This window comes from Dipodomys ordii, unplaced genomic scaffold (genome assembly GCF_000151885.1).
Source record: "Dipodomys ordii isolate 6190 unplaced genomic scaffold, Dord_2.0 Scaffold61, whole genome shotgun sequence".
Lineage (NCBI taxonomy): Eukaryota > Metazoa > Chordata > Mammalia > Rodentia > Heteromyidae > Dipodomys > Dipodomys ordii.
Window position 1 is genome coordinate 10,132,683 of NW_012267277.1, and position 15,805 is coordinate 10,148,487.

Consider the following 15,805-nt stretch of genomic DNA (forward strand, 5'->3'; position numbering starts at 1 on the left):
ATAAGCAAAAAGAAAAAAGCCAGAAGTGGTGCTGTGGCTCAAGTGGTAGAGCGCTAGCCTTGAGCTGAAGAGCTGAGGGACAGCGCCCAGGCCCAGAGTTCAGGCCCTACCACTGGACCCAAAAAAAAAAAAAAACTCCTGCAAGTCTGAGCTCAAACCCCAGTACTACCCAGAAAAGACCGTGTCACCTGGCTCTGCATCCAGTACACCCGTGGCTGTATGTGTGCATGTACTGCTGGTGTGAACACATCAGTGTGCAACGTACAACAGGGTCTTGCTGACATGCAGGAACTTCTGAGGACCCCAGTGAAAGATTGAGACTTGAGACTTTTTGCTTTGTTTTTTAGCTATATTTTTTGTGCTGGTCCTGGGGCTTGAACTCAAGGCCCCTGAGCTTTTTCACTTCAGGCTGGCACTTTACCACTTGAGCCACAGCTCCACTTCCAGCTTTTTTGGTGGTTAGAGGTAAGAGCCTCGCAGACTTTCCTGCCCAGGCTGGCTGCTCATTTTCCCAGCTTGCTCAGCAGACACAGAGGAAACTGAGGCCCAAGGAGGCAGCACAGGGTCTGGGGTGCCACCTGGTCAGTCACTGACATCGGCAGAATCCAGACCCCATTTCAATCTCATAACTTGCTCAGTGTGCAACTCTGCTCACTGTTCTGGTCTCCGGACTGGTGGAGGGTGGGGAGGGGGTGGGGGTAGTGTAGGGCTTGTCTACCAATAGATCCAGTGGCTTGGGAAGTATCCACTGCCCTAACAACCCAATCCGAACCCACCCTGGGTCATAGTTCAAAGCCAGCCCAGTTAGAAAAGTCCCCATGAGACTCTTACCTCCAATGAGCCACTTCAAAAACTACACATGGCACTGGGGCTCAAGTGGTAGAGCACAGGACTCAGGCCCTGAGTTCAAGCCCCACAACCAACCAAAAAAATAGTATACGCTTATTTTAAAAGATAAAAAAGAAGCTCAGGCATATAAAAATATAGATAGAAGTCAGGCTGGGAAGGTGGCTTAGTAGTAGAGTGTTTGCTTAGCATGCATGAAGCCCTAGGTTTGATTTCTCAGTACCACATAAACAGAAAAAGCCAGAAGTAGCACTGTGGCTCAAGTGCTAGCCTTGAGCAAAAGAAGCCTAAGGACAGTGCCAGGCCCTGAGTTTAAGCCTCAGCACTGGTTTAAAAAAGAATAGCAGCATGGACAGCAGGGCAAATAATGTCCTGAACCACATCCAGTACTAGCATAAAACACACCAACAAGCTGGGCACTGGTGGCTCACGCCTGTAATCCTAGCTACTTAGGAGACTGAGATCTGAAGATCGCAGTTCAAAGCCAGACGGAACAGGAAAGTCCATGAAACTCTTATCTTCAATTAACCACTAGAAAACCAGAAGTGGTGCTGTGGCTCAAGTGGTAGAATGCTCGCCTTGAGCAGAAGAGCCAGGGACAGCGCCCAGGCCCAGAGTTCAAACCCTATGAACGAAACAACAACAATAACAAAAGCACCCACTGGGAGAGAGGAAATGGGAACATAACCCAAGCTCAGTAGAGCCCCCCACACCCCTCAAAAAAATCCTTGCCTCTCCCAACTGGCACTCGTTCGCAGCCAACCTTGCCTCCCATCCAAACCAAACAGCAGCCAAGGTCAGAGAAAGTGCCCTGTTGGAACAGGTTCCTCTGGGGTGTGTCTTGGCCTTGACCTGGGGCCTCGCCCCCTTCGGGGTCCCCTCAGGCCTCCCTCGGGTCTATAAAGCACCCTTTCCTGCCTCCACAGGCAGCCTCTGAGCACCTGCACCATGCTGGCCATCACAGTCTTTGCTGCACTCCTGGCCTGCGGTAAGCTGGGGGTGGGGACCAGCGGCACCTCTGGGTGCCCTTGGCTCTCCAGGAAAGGCACTTTGGGGGTCCCCTGTGGGTCTGACTACTGGTAGCTGTGTGTGAGTTGAGTCACTTCCTGCCAGGTGGTCCTGCAAGGTTGAGTTCTGGGCCACACGCAGCATGGTCCCAAGGGGAGGTGGAGGCTGGGCACAGGAGTTTCTCCCTGCAGGACCAGCAGAGCCCCCCTTTCCCAGCTCTTTCTTCTTGGGGATTTTTCATCACCTCCATTTTGGTGGCATTCTCCCAGATTAGGAGCCCAAGGGTCTCAGCTTAAAGGCCACTTGCCAGGGCTGGGAAGGTGGCTCAGTGGTAGAGTGCTTGCCTTGCATGCATGAGGTCCTGGGTTTGATTCCTCAGCACCACATAAGCAGAAGAAACCAGAAGTGGCGCTGTGGTTCAAGTGGTAGAGCACTAGCCTTGAGCTGAAGAGCTGAGGGACAGCGCCCAGGCCCCAGAGTTCAGGCCCCACAACCACCACCAACAACAACAAAGGCCACTTGCCTATTGTTGGACCCAGCCAAGTTATCTGACCTCTCCTGATCTCCCTGGCTTGTTTGGCAAATGAGAACACTTGATTAAGAGTTCCTTCATTGAGAGGATCATGGGTTTGAGGCCAGCCCTGGCAAAAACTTAGCAAGACCTCATCTCAACCAGCAATTTAGGTATAGTTGCCAAACTTGTAATCCCATCCATGCAGAAGGCAGAAGAAGAGGTTAGAGGATTGTAATGTGAGGCCAGTACTAGGCAAAAAGTTAATCCACTCACCAGAAATCAATTAAAGCCAAAAGGTTAGGGATGTGGCTGAAATGGTAGAATGCTTAACAAGCATAAGGCACTGAGTTCAAGCCCCAGTACTGAAGATAGTGTCTCAGTCAGCAGCAACAGCATAATAGTAGTTGCTATTTAGTGCATGGTTACTGCATGCCCAGCTGTAGACATGGGAGCTGGTCCCTTGAAATACAGGGTCTCTTCCCATCTCCATGTCCCCAGAGGAGGCTCAGGGAGGCTGGTGTATGGCCGAGCACTAGTGAGAGAGGCAGAATATGAGCCCCAATCTGTCTCACTGCCAAGTACACACTCCTGATCACTCCACACACTTCCTAGCTGGGGGGAGCTCAGACGTTCATATCCATTGCCCAACCCCCACTCTGGGCTGTGCCCTGAAACAGGCAGCTGGACAGTGCACCAGGACATTTGCATAGGCAGCCCCGGGCCTGTTTCCTTCTATCTGTACTGAGCCCAATGTCACAGGGCCAAATCTGAGCCCCTCCTGTCTGCCCAGGCACTCAATCCATGCTCCCACCCTCTGCCCCCTCTGTCCCTCCCTGCCCCTCCCCTGCACACTTCCCTCTGTGTCTCCAGCTGCCAGCTGCGGAGTGCCCAGCTTCCCGCCCAACCTGTCCTCACGGGTGGTGGGGGGAGACGATGCGGTCCCTCACAGCTGGCCGTGGCAGGTGAGCACTCTTCAGGCAGCGGGGAGGGATGCGGGGAGGGCTGGGGGACCCGTTGGGGGCTGACAGGGGGCCCTCCTGCTCCCTCTGGCAGATCTCTCTGCAGTACCTGAAGGGTGACACTTGGAGGCACACGTGCGGCGGGACGCTGATCGCCAGCAGCTACGTCCTCACCGCGGCCCACTGCATCAAGTGAGCAGGCTGGGGTCCCACAGGACCCACCATCACCCTGGGGCAGAGACAATAGACAAGTAAAGGCATAAATTAGAACAGTCCCTACGGGGCGCCAGTGGCTAGCCTGTAACCCTAGCTACTCAGGAGGCTGAGATCTGAAGACCAAGGTTCAAAGCCAGCCCAGCAGAAAAGTCTGTTGAGTCTCTTCTCTCCAATGATTCACCCAAAAGCCAGAAGTGGAGCTGTGGCTCAAGTACAGAGCACCCATCTTAAGCAAAAAAACCTAAGGGAGAGCACCCTACCCCGAATTCAAGCCTCAGTACTGGCACTCACACATACCAAAAAAAATGATAACCAGAGCAAAAAGGACTGGGGGAATGGTTCAAGGGGTACAGCACCTACCTTGCAAACTTAAGACCCCAACACAACCCAAACAAAAGAAGTCAAAAAATTCTAATGGGGTGGGGGAGGGGGGGAGTGATGGAAGCAGGGAAGTCAGTGACTTTTTCCACAATGCTTTGTTTGTTCCCCCCACCGCAGCCCTGGGAGGAAGGGCCCTGGGTCACCCCGCTTCACAGGCCACACCACCTTACAGCTGAGGAGGCCGAGTCTCAAGGCTGCCCGGATGTGCAGCCAGGCCACAGCTCAAGCCAAGACCGTGGATCCAAGTCCTGGGCCGGGCCCTGGTCCTGGGCGGGGCCCCGGGCACTGGCACTCGCCCAGGCCCAGAGCCTGGAGCCCCACTAACCTGCAGCGGGCAGGGGCTCAGGCCCCGCTTGACCCCGCTCCCTTCTCCGCCCAGCAAGTCCCTGACTTACCGGGTGGCCCTGGGGAAGAATGACCTGACGGTGGAGGACGAGGAGGGCTCTGTGATCGCGGAGGTGGACACCATCTACGTCCACGAGAAGTGGAACTCACTCCTGGTGCGGTGAGTGACACCCAAGGGGTGGGCCATGGGCGGGGCCAAGTGGGCCCATGGGCGGAGCCAGTAGAGTGGGCGTGGCCATCTGCAGTTGTGGCGGGCCGTGGTGGTGGGCGGGGCCTTGTGCCTGTGGGTGGAGTCGTGGGCGGGGCCTTCCTGCCTAGCATCCAAAGAGATGACTCATAACAGCAAAGGCTAAAGGGAGGTGCATCTCCCCAGGTTCCCACCATTGGCCAAGGGTCCCCCAAAGGAACAGTGATCCTAGGGCTATGGTGCTGTCCTGCCTGAAGCCTTCCAGCCCCATTACCAACAAAAGACAAAGAAAAACTTTTGCGGGGCACCAGTGGTTCATGCCTGTAATCCTAGCTACTCAGGAAGCTGAGATCCGAGGATTGAGGTTCAAAGCCAGCCCAGGCAGGAAAGTCCGTGGGACTCTTATCTCCAAGTAACCACTCAGAAAACCAGAAGTGGCACTGTGGTTCAGGTGGCAGAGCACTAGCATTGAGCTGAAGAGCTGAGGGACAGTGCCCAGGCCCAGAGTTCAAGCCTCATGACTGACAAAAAAACAAAATGCATCTGCAGGCATTCCTCTGTGGCAGTGATTTCCAACTCATCGGGGCTTCTTTTTCTGACAGATATGTAGCCCACTCTGGGGCAGAGAAGCCAGGTCTAGGAGGGTGGATGAGCTGGTGAGAAGCGGCTGGCTCGTTCCTCCTCCCACCCCTTGGTCTCCATAGGCAGCTAGAAGTCAGAATGTTTACAGAGGCTCCCTAACCACCCACCTGACCCTGGCTCCCAGCCTGAGCCTCCTAGCAATGGCAGGAGGGGCAGAACCCACGTGCCTGCTCCCTCAGCCTCCCACTCACTCAGCCTCCGCTCTGAATTCCAGCAACGACATTGCCCTCATCAAGCTGGCAGAGCCTGTGGAGCTGAGCGACACCATCCAGGTGGCCTGCCTGCCCGAGGAGGGGTCCCTGCTGCCTAAGGATTATCCCTGCTACGTCACCGGCTGGGGCCTCCTTTGGAGTGAGTAACACATACAAACATGCACACGTGGGAACACACACTTACATGTAGGTGCCTACACACACGTTTGCCCAGAGGAAATCTCCAGAGACTTATTGGAGGAAACGTTTTCATGTCATACAGTCAACACCACAGTACCACATTTGCCCACCACTCCCCCATTCTGCCTGCACCTTTTCATATAAAAAAAAAAACTCATAGCTAGGCACCAGTGGCTCACACCTGTCATCCTAGCTACTCAGGAGGCTGAAATCTGAGGATCAAGGTTCAAAGCCAGCCCAGGCTGGAAAGCCCATAAGACTCTAATCTCCAATTAGCCACCAGAAAGCCAGAAGTGGAGCTGTGGCTCCAAATGATAAGAGCGCTAGTCTTGAACAAAAACAGCTCAAGGACAGCACCCAGGCCCTAAGTTCAAACCCCAGAACCAGCACAAATAAATAAATAGGCAAAGAATCAGGGCTCCCCACCAGGAGGTGCAGGCAGGGCCCACCTGTGTGCCTGTTCCGTCCAGGCATCTTCTCCTCCAGGCCTGGGCCAGGTGGGGCCCGGCCCAGCTCCCCCCTCACTGCCGTTCTCCCTGCAGCCAATGGCCCCATCGCTGACAAACTGCAGCAGGGCCTGCAGCCCATTGTGAACCATGCCACATGCTCCCGGTTGGACTGGTGGGGCTTCCAGGTGAAGAAGACCATGGTGTGTGCAGGCGGTGATGGTGTCATCTCTGCATGCAACGTGAGTGTTGGGGTGCATGGGGCCCGGCCTGGGTGTGATAGAGGCCGACTGCCCCGGGTGGGCTGCGGCACGGGGAGTATCAGCCCACTCCCTGACTGCCCTCCCCACAGCGGGTGATGGGAACGTGATATGCAGAGTTCAAGGCCTGGGGACAGCACATTGTACTCTATAACCTTGGGCGGGCTGCACAAGCTCCCAAGCCTCAGTTTTCCCAGCAATGCAATGGAACCATAATAACCACTTCCCAGGACTACCACCAGGGTTGAATGAGGCTCATCACATCTGCACAGAGGCTGAAAAGAGCTCCCCCACTGCAGGCTGTCAGCTGCTCCTGCAGCCAGGGACTCGGGATGCAACAAGAACAAAACGTTGAACACAAGCTCACACCTAGCTACTCAAGAGGCTGAGATCTAAGGATCATGGTTCAAAGCCAGACCAGGCAGGAAAGTCCATGGGACTCTTATCTCCAATGTACTACAAAAAAAAAAAAAAAGCTAGAAGTGGAGGTGTGGCTCAAGTGGTAGAGCGCTAGCCTTGAGCAAAAGAGCTCAGGGATAGCACCCAGGTCCTGAGTTCAAGCCCCAGGACTGGCAACACACACACACACACACACACACACACACACACACACACACACACCTTCCTTTCCTTCTCCCTATTCTAGCTTCCTTGCTTCTCTGGGGAGCTCATGGGGAAAAACCCAGGCACAGAGATGGCTGGATCATCTCAAGATCACACAGCAAAGCAAGAACTAGCCTACAGCCCACAGCCTCCCCAAAGAGAGCAAAGTGGCCCGATGTACTCTGCGGCCCTCACCATGGCTAGCGCAGGGGGAACGGAGGCCGAGGGCCCACCCCGGCCTCTCGGCAGACCTCTGGGGGTGGCCCAGAGCTGATGTCTGTTTCTTCGGGTGCAGGGGGACTCAGGTGGCCCACTGAACTGCCAGGCAGAGAACGGGGCGTGGGAGGTTCGCGGCATCGTCAGCTTCGGCTCTGCCAAGAGCTGCAACACACGCAAGAAGCCCACGGTCTTTACCCGTGTGTCGGCCTACATCGACTGGATCAACCAGGTGGGCGTCCCTGCACCCCTCCCTGCTCCCCAGCCCGCCCATCTCACCCCTCCTCCATTGCTCCTGCAGGCCTTCCTTCCCGGGAGGAAGTCAGTCATTCAGCCTCCTGGAGCAGGCCTCAGCGGGCAAAGGCAGGGGTGCCCTGGGCTGGGGCTTTCCCACCAGGCCCAGGATGTGTCCCGTCCGGGACAACTAGGCCTGTCCTTCAAGGCCCTGTGCTGCCTCCCTACTCGAGAAGTGACACATCCCAGAGCTCATGGTGTCCCCTCTTTCCCCAGAAACTGCAGCTCTGATGCACACTGGGACCCTCCACAGCCAATCCTGAGAATCAATAAACAAACCTCCAGCCACCTCCCAAGCCTGGACCTTGATTTCTCCTCTCTCCTCCCCTCCCCCGAGTTCCTGGGCTCTCTAAGGCCTCTGCTGCATCATTAACCCATCTCACCCTGTGAACTTGGCTCCAGCCTTCCCATCTTGCCTCTGATGCACTGCGCATCTGTCATGCACAATCCCCACCCCAGGCCAGTCTCCCTCAGTCCAGCAGGGCCAAAGCCCTAGAGGACGAGCTGAGGGACAAACTGGGGCCTCCTGGAGGAGCTCCTGGCTTGTCGGCTCCCACCCCACCCCCCAACACAGCCCCAACGGTGGCTACTGTCTGAAGATCCCAGCACTGCCCTCAGGTTTGATAGAAGCAGAATCACAGGCAGAGAAACTGAGGCACAGGGAAAGGAAGAGCTGAGCCACATCTTGGGAAGAGGCAACAGCCCACCAGCCAGCAGGGGCTCAGGAGTGATTTTACTCACACAAGCAGCCACAGGGCCCACAGCACACAGGGACACAAGAATGGTTCAAAGCCCAGTAAGGTGGCCACACCTGGAATCCCAGTACTCAGGAGGCTGAGGCAGGAGGATTGAGAGCTTGAGGCCAGCCAGGGCTGCCTAGTGAAACCCTGTGTCAAAACTCCAAAAGCAATAAAACCCCAAGGAGAGTTCAGAAAAGACCCCTGGCCTGAAGGCGACACCTTTGAATAGACCAGAGGCTTCCTTGGTACATGTATGAAAATAGAAATCAGACCAGAAGAACAGAAAAGAGACTTTGAAATCAGCGTCCGTTGGCAGCGGGAGTCCAGGATGGCTCCCTGGAGGTGGCGGAGCCCTGGCTGAGCTGTTACCTTTGAGTAGAAGGTGTCTAAGCACACAAGGTACTGGTGGTTACACGACTCACAGGACACACATGCCATGCTACGCCAACTTATTTCTTTGCGTTTGTGTTGGCCATTTATAAATTCTCAACACAGCACGGTATGGTGGTACATGCTTATAATCTCAGCTATTTGGGAGAAAATGGCAGAAGGAGCACAAGTTCCAGGGCAGCCCCGGGGGCAAGATTGTATCTCAGACACAACACACAAGCAAGGGGCTGGGAAGGTGGCTCAGTGGTAGAGCGCTTGCCTTGCATGCCTGAGGCCCTGGGTTCGATTCCTCAGCAACACATAAGCAAAAAGAAAAAAGCCAGAAGTGGCACTGTAGCTCAAGTGGAGCACTAGCCTTGAGCTGAAGAGCTGAGGGGCAGCGCCCAGGCCCAGAGTTCAGGCCCCAGGACCGGACACAAAAAAAACCACACACACACACACACAAGCAAAAGGGCTCAGTGTATGACTCCAGTGGTAGAGCACTGGTGTCTGAGGCCCTGGGTTCAACACCCACGATTGCAACAATGAACATGCAACACTTGCTGACCCCAGGTCCCTTGGAGTTAGAGAGTTAGGGGGTCCCCGTTCTGCTATAGCTGTATAATTATTAAATAATCCCTAACACTGATGAGCACTCTGTGTGCCAGGCTCGTTCTGCAGGCCTAGTATAGATCTCAGTTCCCAAAGTAGCCTCACTGGGGCTGGCTGTTGTTTGCCACCCCATTTTACAGATGAGAAAAGTAAGTTCTGAAGGGCTAGTGACTACCCAAGGTAGCTTAAATAGAACTGAGACTCAGACTTCGATAATATGGCTCCAGAGTATGACATGTGATAAGCATGCTTCTCAGAAGACCAAATCTTCCCTGACAAGAGGGGTCGTCCCCTTCTCCCTGCCCTGGAGTGTGGACATCATGGCTGGAGCAGAAGAAGCCATCTTGTAGCCAAGAGAATTGCAGAGACATCAGCTTGATCTTTTCTGCTCAAGTTGAAGCTCCATAACCAACAAAAAAAGGAAGAAAAGAAAAAGGCAGCCACCATCTTCCTCTGAATGTCTTGACTGTGAGAAAACAAATCCATCTGCATTTGTTTTAGGCTCTGTGGTAGATTTCCAGTTACTTGCAACTCAGCACAGTCCTGGTAGGTATTAGAGGGATCATGGAAGGGCCCGGGGTCCTGGCTGATGGCGCATGAACAGGATCAGAGCACTGCCTGGAAGGGAATCCAGCAGCTGCTGCTGCCCAGTGAGGGGCAGGTTAAGGTGGGTGACTAATGACTCTGGCTGATCCTGGACCAATGGAGACTCATGCAAACTATATGAAGGCAAGCCACGGCTGGAGAGTGAAGAGCAAAAGCACCTGGGAAATCCTGTGCCACAGTGGGGCCCGTGGGGCCCGTGAGGCTTCAGTCAGGTGACAACTGGGAGCCACAGAGGGTCTCAGAGAGAGAATTGCTGTAGTCAGCCGATGGCTGATGGGGGGGGGGGCCTTGCAGCCAGCTAGACAGGAGGAAGGGAGGCCAAGCTAGAAGGCCACAAATACCAGCTAGGATACAGCAGCTGTGGCCTAGATGGAGGCAGAGGTGGAGAGGAGGAAAGAGGTACTCCGGGAGTAAGAGGCACAGCCAGGCACCCGTGGTTCACAACTGTCAGCCTAGCTACTCTGGAGGGCTGAGGGCTGAGGATCACTGTTTGAAGCCAGCCTGGGTAAGAAAGTCCTTAAGCCTCTTATCTTCAAATGACCAGCAAAAAGCCAAAAGTAGAGTTGTGGCTCCATGAGCACGCACGCGTGCGCGCGCACACACATACACGCACACACACACACACAGAAGAGGCAAGTAAGAGTACAAGGCCCTGAGTTCAAGCCCTAGGAATGACAGAAGAAGAAAAGAGAAGAGAGAGAAGGAGAGGAAATAAAGTTAGGATGTAGATTAATGGCCTCCCAGCCCCAAATCAAAACCTCTGGAAATGTGATTGGATTATCAGCTGGTGAGTGGGGATTTGAGCCATAGTCCCTTGGAGGCCACTTGTCAGGTTTAGGGACAAAGTCCCCCATGTGAAATTCTGTGACTACTATTGCTTACCCAGTGCATCACTGGGGGGCACGGGCAGAGGGCCCCCCACAGCTCAGCCCACCCCTAGGGAAGACAGCAGAAGTGGGAGGCTCTGTGTTGGACTTCCTGGCTCTACTTTCAGCCACAGTTTGTGTTCTCTTAGACAACGTCCACCCTTCACTGCGGTGTGCGGCCACTGTCCCAGGGCTTCTCCCACACCGTCTCATTGAGTGACCAGAAAACCCTGCCCATTATCCACTTCCTGGAGAAAGCCTGAGGCTCCGAGAGGCTGAAAACCTCACCCCAGGGCCACACCTGTCATCATAACTGCTCCAAAGGCTTAGAAAAGGAGGATTGCAGTTCCAGGCCAGCCCCCAGAGGACAGATCATAAGAACTCCTTCTCAACCATAGCTGGGTGCACCGTCACACACCTGTCATCCCAAGCTATGTGCGTGGGAGGCTAAGGTCAGGAAGGTCGCAGTTCCAAGCCAGCCTGGACAGAAATTTCCATGAGGAGGAAGCTGGACATGGTGGATCTGTGAGCAAGGCCTGTGATCCCAGTGACAAGAGAAAGACCAACACACTGGCAGAGGGTGGCCCAGGCCTTGCTGGCCCAGAAGCCTTTATCCTAAAAATAATCAGTGAAAAGACAAGATTGGAGCCCAGTGCTAGTGGCTCACGCCTGTAATCCTAGCTACTCAGCAGGCTGAGATGTGAGAATCACAGTTTGAAACCAGCAAATTGGTAAGATTTTTATTTCCAATTAATCACAAAAAAAAAACTGGAAATGGAGCTGTGGCTCAAGTAGGCCCTGAGTTCAAGCCCCAGAACTAGTTTCACACACACACACACATCAAAAAGAAAGAGAAAGGGAAGGAGGGAGGAAGGAAGGGAGAGAGGGAGGGGAGGAGGAAGAGAGAGAAGGAAAGAAGAAGAAAGAAAGAGAGAGAAAAAGAAAGAGAGGGAGGGAGAGAGAAAGAAAGAGAGAGAGAGAAAGAAAGAAAGAGAGGACTGGGAAGGTGGCTCAGTGGTAGAGCCACCTTGTATGCATGAGGCCCTGGGTTCAATTCCTCAGCACCACATAAGCAAAAAAGAAAAAAGCCGGAACTAGCGCTGTGGCTCAAGTGGTAGAGCGCTAGCCTTGAGCTGAAGAGTGAGGGACAGCGCCCAGGCCCAGAGTTCAGGCCCCACAACCAGACCCAAAAAAAAGAAAGAAAGACAGACAGACCAGGGCTGAAGGTGTGGCTTAGTGGCTAGAGCAGCCTAGAAAGCCCAAGGCCTGAGTTCTAAACCCCAGGACCAAAGTAAATGTGATGGAAAAAAAAACAAACCTCACCCCATGTCACAGTGTGGGGCAGAGAGCTTTAAAGCCCGGCAGTGCTTGTGCAACTAACACCATGCACCGTGCATAGAGCCTCTGGGCCACATCATGTGCGGGGTCCTCCAGGGACCTGGCCCGGGGTGGGCTATGGTGTCCAGAGACATGTCAGGGAAGCTGGCAAGGGGCCCAGAGACTGAGGCCAGCCGAATCACCGCCCGTCTCATCTGCTGTGCTCCTCAGCAGAGCACCAGCCCACTCCACCCTGCTCAGCAACTGTCAGCATAGAACAAGCCCAGCACAGGCCCTCAGGGCCAGCCAGGCTCTCATCACATGTATGGGCTCCATAAAGATCAGTTAGGGGGAGTCCTGCAGACTGGGACTGGCCACACTCCTCTGTTTGAGGGCTTGGCTGGGATTAGCTGAGATGGAATGGGGCAGCTTAGCTCCATGTGTCTGTCTGTCTGTCTCTCTCTCTCTCTGTCTCTCTCTGTCTCCCTGTCTCTCTGTCTCTGTCTCTGTCTCCCTGTCTCTCTGTCTACCAGTCTCTCTCTCTCTTTCTCTCTCTCTCTCCCTACCTCAGGGACAACATGAAGTGTGCAGCAGCACCTGCCACACCCACATCTCCTTGCTAAAAATCTGCAGCCTGAGCTGTGGCAGGATGGAATGCTACCACAGACAGACACTCACCCTGTCTGTGCCTCAGTCTTCCTCATCTGCAAAATGGACACTAGCTCCTGGTCGGGAGGCTGTGATCAGGAGCACTCACACACTGGCCTCATGCCTGATCCCTGCTGTCCCTGAGGGGAGGAGACAGCCTCATTCCCAGCAAGCCTTGCAGTCTAGTTCCCAAAATTCACATTCAGCTTGAGACACAATGAGCCAGGGAGTTGTGTGAAGACAGAGAATAAACCCAAACATCATGGCTGGGAATGTGGCTTAGTGGTAGAGTGCTTGCCTAGCATGCATGTAAGCCCTGGGTTCAATTCCTCAGTATCACATACACAGAAAAAGCAGGAAGTGGTGTTGTGGCTCAAGTGGTAGAGTGCTAGCCTAGAGCAAAAGGGGCTTAGGAACAGAGCCCATGCCCTGCCTGAGTTCAAGGCCCAGGACAGGCAAAAAAAAAAAACAAAAAACCAAGCATCATCTCAAAGCATTCTGTGTCTACAAAGATGGAGATGAAAGAAGAAAACTTGATGGTGTTAGAGATGGGGCTCAGGTACCATGCTAGTATGTGAATGAAAGTGTCAGACCCTGAGTTTAAGTCCCAGCCAACCCTCCCTCCTATGACAGAGGAGAGAGAGAGAGAGAGAGAGAGACTTGATCTAAAAATAAACCCATCGCCAAGAACTGGTGGCTCACATCTGTAATCTTAGCTACTCAGGAGGCTTGATTTGAAGAGTACAGTTCAAAACCAGCCCAGGCAGGAAAGTCCCTGAGACTTATTTCTAGTTAATCATCAAAATGCTGGTGGCTCAAGCTGTGGTTCAAGTGGTAGAGCATTAGCCTTGAGGGGAAAACAAAACTAAGGAACAGTGCCCAGACCCACTGAGTTCAAACGAATTACTGGCATAAAAATAAAAATAAAAACCTAGCAGCTGGATGCTAATGGCTCATGCCTATAATCCTAGCTACTCAGGAGGCTGAGATCTATGGATCAAAATTCAAAGCCAACCTGGGCAGAAAAGTCCCCATTAGACTTTTATCTCCAAACTAACCACTCAAAAATCAGGAGTGGAGCTGTGGCTCAAAGTTGTAGAGTGGCCAGGCACCCGTGGCTCACACCTGTAATCCTAGCTACTCTGGAGGCTGAGGATCGGGGTTCAAAGCCAGCCCAGGCAGGAACATCCGTGAGACTTATCTCCAAGTAACCATGAGAAAACCGGAAGTGGCACTGTGGCTCAAGTGGTAGAGTGCTAGCCTTGAGCTGCAGCACCTAGGCTCAGAGTTCAAGCCCCACAACCAACAAAAGAAAAAAAAGTGGTAGAGTGCTAGCCTTGAGTAAAAATCACTCAGGGACAGTATCCAGGCCCTGAGTTTGAGCCCCACAACTGACCAAAATAAATAAATAAAGTTGCTACATTATGAAGTCATTGCATCCAAACCCAGCTCTCCAGCTGAAGAAGCCAAGACCTGCTGCTATGATTCTGTGTGCTGGACCCCGTATCATCGCTTCATGGCAAATCAGAGCCTGCAAACTGAATCTGTTTTGTAAATAAAGTTTTATTGCATCACAGCGATGGCCATCTGTCTGCTTGGCTCTATGACAGCAGAGCTGACGGTGGGGAAAGAGCAGATGGACTACCACAAACCCAAAACATTTACTGTCCGGCCGTTCCCACTTCTGGGCTACTGGGGTCTCATTGATGCAAGAGCTTGAAGAAATCTCTGTTCTCCTGATTTCTGAGGCTGCAAGGACGAAAGGATTAGGAAGAAGAATAAATGTTGATTGCACATTTAGTACTGCAGGGTTCTAAGTGAATAAACGGTTCATTCCAACCACGGACGCCAGGGATGGATGACACAGACGCTGGCATTGTCTGAGGATGATCAGCAAGAGCCTGTGCTTCTCATACATTACTGTGCAACGATCAGAGCCACCTGGAAACCCTGTGAAGCTGCAGGCGCTGAATCCCTGGGCCAGGATGGGAGGAGCTGTGTTTCCAGCCTTCGCAGTTCCCATGTCTTGCTTCTGAGCTAGGGAGCCAGGGGCTACATTCCAGAGAAGTTATGAACCCATGAGAATGTCACAGCTGCATCAGGCCCCAAGGACGCATCCCAGCTTAGGACTTGACCCACTGCCATCTTGTTGGACAAAACAGCAGCCCTGAGTTCAAATGCCAAACGACCCACCCCCCAAACACACACACAAAATACAATGAGTTACTGAGAGACAGAATGAGCTGTTCTGGCTCCTTGTTCTCCCCTCCCATTCTGCCACCTCCTCTCCTCCTGGCACTGAAGCCTAGATATTATTATAGCATTCTGTTTGCTTAGGTAAGCCTCACCATCCAGGACCAAGGGGGAAGCATGTGCTCCAGGCCTGACCAATCACTGCACTGCATCCTCTCCACCGGGACAACCATTGGTCCAAGGGTAGTCATGTGACCAGATGCAGGTCCAAATGTAGGATAAGTGGGTGGGTAGAGCTATCAAAGGTTCTCCTCCACTCATGTAATGGGCTACCACAGCAAAATGGGAAGGAAAGGGAAGAGGGGATAACTTGCTTCCCAAAGTACATTTGACATTGGCAGACATGTCTGGTTGCCACAACTGGGAAAGGCTACCAGTATCTAGTGCATGGGAGCCAAGAATATTGACAAGCCTCCTACAAAGCCCCCAAAACAAAGAATCAGGCAGCTCCCAAGTGCCGGTAGCTCCAAAGCAGAGAAACCCTGGACCAAAGGGTCTGTTGTATAGGAAGGTACAGTCTGGAGCTTCGGGCAACTTGGTAGAGCCTGAGAGTGAACACCACAGCGGAAGGCAGAGCCAAACATTACAGAGAAGCTGAATCCTGGTCATCAGAGCCCTGAAGCCAGTGAAACCTGAATCCAGCCCTTCTCTAAGACTTGGTCATTTTATGATTCAAATGAATGGCTGACGTTTTTGGTGTCTGACCTTTGCAGTCCTTGCAGCCATGTGTCAAGACAGGCTGGGCATATGTTCCTTTCACTTGTTAGGCAGCGCCCAGCTGAGAAAGCACAAAGTGATTTGCCCAAGGACAGAGTCAGCCCATGACAATGTGCCAAACTGATGTTTGTTCCCTGGCCTCACCCTGACAAAACTATTTTTATATTAAAACAAACAGATACATGGGCACAACATGCCAGGTTGACATTAGCCTTGAAGAGAAAATATGGGACTTCAGAAACGGTTGCTCTTGTGACTACTATGGTCAAAAGACACAAGGGTCTGAGGGTTTCAGGCACTGGAGGTGGGGTTGGGACCCTGCCCCAGGCCCTGTACTATTCCAACTCCATAGATTCTGCAGCCCAGAC

At 53.1% G+C, this 15,805-nt stretch overlaps 1 protein-coding gene across 1 annotated transcript; it reads left to right on the forward strand.

Moving 5' to 3' along the window:
• The first annotated feature begins 1,777 nt into the window (after positions 1-1,777).
• Ctrc (chymotrypsin C (caldecrin)) lies at positions 1,778-7,601 on the forward strand. The gene is made up of 8 exons (XM_013022244.1): positions 1,778-1,834; positions 3,239-3,330; positions 3,422-3,519; positions 4,304-4,429; positions 5,313-5,449; positions 6,033-6,178; positions 7,095-7,247; positions 7,526-7,601. The coding sequence occupies exons 1-8, from the start codon at positions 1,795-1,797 to the stop codon at positions 7,538-7,540; spliced, it is 807 nt and encodes a 268-aa protein (XP_012877698.1). The 5' UTR covers positions 1,778-1,794; the 3' UTR covers positions 7,541-7,601.
• The last annotated feature ends 8,204 nt before the right edge of the window (positions 7,602-15,805 follow it).